Raw genomic sequence first — 5207 nt, 5'->3', positions numbered from 1 at the left:
TTCAGCTGTTGTTGTGACGTCATGAGGACCCAGCTAATAAAGTTGTACATGATAACACAGTGGATTAACGTTTTTAATGCCCCCCCCCTCCCCCCTCCGGGCCGCGGAATAGCTCCACACTGGCTGACCGGTCCACAGCCCCAAAAAGGTTGGGGACCACTGCTCTAACTCACCGGCTGCTCTCACTAGATCACGGGCGGGTCTCCAACCACCGAGCTGCGAGCTAAAACGGGCCTGCGCTAGGACCTGGAGAGATCCTGCACCCTAACATGGCTCCGGTTCGCGTCCAGTACCACGTCTGGTGGTACCGGCGCCGCGTCCCGAGAGCTGCAGACCCCCGACGTTCCGAACAGCAAGCGCACTGGGGGACGTTTTAAATGTTCTGGAGGTTTAAGCGTGATCCAACCCCAGCATAGCAGTCTGTCTACCGGCATCTTCATGGCGTGAGCTCCGCTGGACACGTGGCTGCATCAAGCTGCAGCCAGAGAACGCGGCGGCAGTAACAGACTGTCAAACTATCCACAGTGTATCCCGCTTTTCTCAGTCTTTAATGTTTTAAAAAACAAAAGTTAATTGGAAATGATAAATCTCTATTTCATTTATTACTGTGGTTCAGCAGAGGAGGAAAAGATTTGGTCCTGACAAAAAATGAACTTGAAAGTGTTATGGAAATTTTATTTTTGATGTTTTTTATTTTATTTTACTGAACGTTGATTGAAGTTTTGAATTTAAAATGCCCTTCACTTGCACTTGGGCTTTTGTTAGGCATTTGATGTTACAGCCTTTTATTGTTAAGAAAGTTTATCTCAATACAATGTTACAAAATAAAGTATTTCTGATGTGAACTATACATTTTGTCATTCTTGTTTTAATAATTAATGTAGAACTGCTAAATTCCACGAAGCACACTTTTTTTTCTTAAAAAAAAGGCCACATATTAATTTGCGATTAATCGCGAGTTAACTATGGACAATGCGATTAAAAAATTTAATCGCCTGACAGCTCTAATATATATATATATATATATATATATATATATATTAACATAAAACTATAAATGTCAGAGGGAAATGCATGTTAAACACAATATACTGAAATGAAAAGCAACAATCATAAAAAAATAGTATTTTCCAAAATGAGCATGTATAATAACTTGAAACAAACCTCTTTAGTGATGTTACCATGAAATAAGGCTTCAATATGTATCCGTGACAACAGCTGAGCTTGGAAGATGTTCAGGTGTGGGAGGGTTACATCTGAAACACAGACCATGGATCAGAAAAATCCTCTCAGACTGCCGTCAAGATAAAGAATCACTGCTAAAGAATTTTATTTAATTTAGAGTTTCAGTTTCTACGTTCACTTACAGGACAAGTTAATCAATCATTAAAGGCATAAACTCACTCATAGAAATTGTGCGGTTTTGATACAAAAGGGAATATGATGAGTCTGAACCCTGCAGGGACTTTAGCTTTGATTCTGCAGTTTGCTGGTTCAAAGAATTTCCACCAAAACCTCCTCATAAAAATAGAAGAGATGAGTAGTAATGCCTCAGGCTAGTGGTGCTGAAAGCAAACCTTAGAATTTGAGTGGAGATTTATCAAGAATTAGCAGCAGAAAGGAAAGGAAGAAGGAGCATGTCATGGGCTGTGGGCCAAGCCACAACATTTACAACCTTTATTTATGTTAACATCCCAAAGAAACGCTTCCACCTGCACTTTTTATTAACATAAGCGCATTTAAGTTGCAAACTGGGACCCTAAACTAGATTTATTTTGCTTTACATAAAAAAACAAAACAAGAACATGATACAGTTCTTCAGCTTTGCTTTTTTTTGTGTTACAGACAGAACAAAAAAATCACATACTTTAATGAACCATTTCACTAAACTATTAAAATAATAGTGTCTCTCTGCTCCTCACAGGACATTGTTTGAATCATGTATGATCTGGGTCAAACACTGACAGCGTGCCCACTGTTGTAGGATGGGGCTTCAGCAGGTTGTTTCAGCTTTGGTCTGTCATGTTCATCACAGAAACACTTCAACTGTGAGGCAGAATGTCAAGAAATAATCCAGGAAAACCCTGCATTATTTTTAAAGAATGTCCTTATATAATGATGGAGAAAATCAAAAATCATCTCCAACAAACAGAGAATTCTATTCCTCACAGAACTGTTAGTTCTTCTTCAAGAAGCTCTCCTGTGCTCCTCTAGTTACCTGTTTTACTGTCACCTCTTTGAACTGGTTTCTGTAAAAAGACACCAACAGTTCACACCCAAACAGTGAGAATGTAACCTCTCCATCAGGATGAAGACCAAAGAGCTGTCAAAGGACACCAGGAACAAGACTGTAGTCCTGAACCAGACTGAACTAATCTACAATCAGAATCAGCATGGAGAGAAGAGAACAATCATCAGACCATGGACAAATCACAGTCTGCCTCCACCTGAAGCTCCATGGAAGATCTCACCTGGAGGGAAACAGCCCCGGATGACACAGAGGATCTGGTCATTGACCTGAAGAGAGCTAAGACTACAGTAACAAAGGTTACCATGGTAACACCACATTGTTGTGGATTCAGATCTGGATGATAAACAGGAAGAGTGTGAGAATTTCATGTAGTCAGATGAGACCAAAATAGAACTCTTTGGGTTTAATGTCATTTGTGGTATTTGGGGGAGATGATGCTGAGTTGTGGGTGTAATGTGGGGATGGCAGTGGACACATTGTGCTTTGGGGGTGCTTTTTCCAAAAGGGACGGGATGACTGATCCGTTTTAAGGAAGGAATGACTGGGAACATGCATGGAGAGATTCTGGGCACAATCCTCCTCCCATCAGTGAGAACACGGAGGATGAAAAGTGTCTGCATCTTCCAGCATGACAATGATCCCATCACATCACCATGGGAACCCAGGATGGCTACGTAAAAAGCCTTCCTGTCACCTGGACTTCAGTTCAATAGAGAATCTGTGGAGGAAGCAGAAATTCCTGCAACAGCCCGGAAACATCACAGCTCTTGAGAAGATCCGCATGGAGGGATGGGCCAAAATATCAGCATCAGTGCAAACTTGCTAAAGATCAACAGGAAACCTTTGACCTCTAGCATGAACAACCAGAGTTACATCACACAGTATTGAAATAATCTTCTGTTATTGACAGAATTATTAGTTTTCTGCACCATGACACCAAAAAAATATTTAAATGTCAAACAGCAAGATTACCTGGATTCTCTTTATTTAGCATTCTGTCACTTGAAGTGTATCTATGATGACTATTACAGACCAAACTCAGCTTTTGAAATGGGAAAACTTGCAGAATCTGGGATTAACAGATATCTTATTGTCCAGTGTTAGCAACTTTACATGTAGCTCCAAATATCATTTCTTTAAACTCAATTTTACAACAGAACTATAGCTTGTTTTGGTGTAATATTTTATAGTATTCCTCAATTCTAAAATGCAGCTGCAATTATATGTTTGCTTTAGGACGATTGTGTGTAAACTTTTTTCTAACCACCTTTGACTTGCGTAACTGACACTGGGGAATGTTTAAAATTTGTTTGTAAGAGACTGACAGACAGGAAGAAGCAGGCTCCAACCTCCCAGAGCATCCAGGAGTTCATCTTTAGTCCAAGCAACATCAGTCATCAGCATGCCAAGGTGATGCATGGCTTGTCTGTGAGGCTGCTCAGCCCCAAAGTTGTTCAGATACCTCTGGTACTGAGAAGAGACGGGCAGAGATTGAAAAATAAGCCTTTAAGAAGTGCAGGGTATCCATCGCTGTGTTCTGTAGAGCTGAATGAAGTTCTAACAAAGCGGTGTTCAAAGAGCAGCACAACTTACTTCTTCTTTAATGATGTCAAAGCGCAGCTGGTTTATCCCAAAGGTCACCATTTTCTGGATGATTTCCTTCAGCAGGATGGACTGTTTGTCATTGTAGCCTTTGATGGAGAGCTGCAGAAACCCACAGCACATTAGTATGTATTGCCTCAAAGCACAAAGCCAGTCAACTGTCTTTCACTAATTTATTATTGTTTGACAGTAAATCCAAAGTTGGTGACATTTTAGGTTGAAACAAGTCGTCTGCCCAGGAGAGATGGTAGAACATTCCACTTTTTTCCAGAAGACCAGATCATAAACTAGGAATGGGATCAGACCGACACCCCTGTGTCCCAGCATGACACATCTCAAGCCTTAGTCCCTACAGGTTACAGGCGAGGGAAAAACAGGCAAACCTGTACAGGGCACGCAGGTGACCTGCTGGAAATATCAAGATTGTACACCGCTCGATGAGCGCATAAAGAGAAAATGATCATGCTGATTTTTTCTATGGGTATGCTGAGGGCGACGGGTCATAGTGAACACTTATACAACATGTAAGGGTAAGTAAGGGGGAAGTAGGTGAGATGCAGGCGTGTTGTATGGATTTTTCCTATTTTCTACCTCCCCAAAACTCAAGCAAGAGGTCTGTTAGAACTGTGATAAGTGCGCACTCCTAGCATGCAGTCTGATTATTGCAAATTAGGGAATTAGACAATCAGTGTGTAGTTTGAGTGGACATCCCTCAGGCTCTTACGCAATGACTGCACACCCCATGGTGCAGAATATGTGAAGGTCAGTAAGGAGCCAGAGCTCAGGCCTTACTAACAGGACTACGCAGAGAAAATAGACTTGTGTCTGCGTAATTCTTGATTTTTAACTGATGCAAGACATTTTGTGCATAAATACAAAAATTACAAAATGCAAAAAATACAATTTACACTTTCACAACTTAAAATGACAACGGCTTGAAACTATACACAAAAATCTTTAAAAAGTACAAACAAAACACTTGTTTCATACACATAAAACCACATTTGCGCACAAATCTAACTTGAGACTCTTTTCACGTCTCCAAGATTCATGTGCAAGTGATGCATTTACATGCTGCTACAATGCTAGGTTTATACTTCGATTATGAATAAGATCTGGTGAAAACTTGACATTTACATTTTTTAATTACTTAGTGTTTGTACTTATGCACAAAATGTCTTGTATGAGTTACAAATCAATAATAACGCATTAGCAAATTGAGTCAATTTTCTCTCCATACGCAACAATCCATTTTTATGACGCCCCTTAAAGGCCTCGTACGGTGAAAATCGTGATTTTTCTTAAACTGCAATAAAACATTAGTATTTATGTCACAAATGAACCCCCGTATAAT

General features: G+C 40.3%; 1 protein-coding gene across 2 annotated transcripts in view; it reads right to left on the bottom strand.

Moving 5' to 3' along the window:
* LOC112145324 (insulin-degrading enzyme) overlaps window positions 1-5207 on the bottom strand; it is a 43179-nt gene that overhangs the window by 11201 nt on the left and 26771 nt on the right. For both annotated transcript variants that reach the window (XM_036211814.1, XM_036211815.1), the window contains 3 exons: window positions 3845-3955; window positions 3601-3721; window positions 1165-1256 (listed from right to left, as the gene is read on the bottom strand). In XM_036211814.1, the coding sequence (XP_036067707.1) occupies window positions 1165-1256; window positions 3601-3721; window positions 3845-3955 (324 nt within the window). The remainder of the gene's footprint in view (window positions 1-1164; window positions 1257-3600; window positions 3722-3844; window positions 3956-5207) is intronic.

This window comes from Oryzias melastigma, linkage group LG5 (assembly GCF_002922805.2).
Source record: "Oryzias melastigma strain HK-1 linkage group LG5, ASM292280v2, whole genome shotgun sequence".
In the NCBI taxonomy this organism is placed as follows: Eukaryota; Metazoa; Chordata; class Actinopteri; order Beloniformes; family Adrianichthyidae; genus Oryzias; species Oryzias melastigma.
The sequence above is the reverse complement of the archived record's forward strand: the minus strand, read 5'-3'. Positions and strand labels throughout refer to the sequence as shown.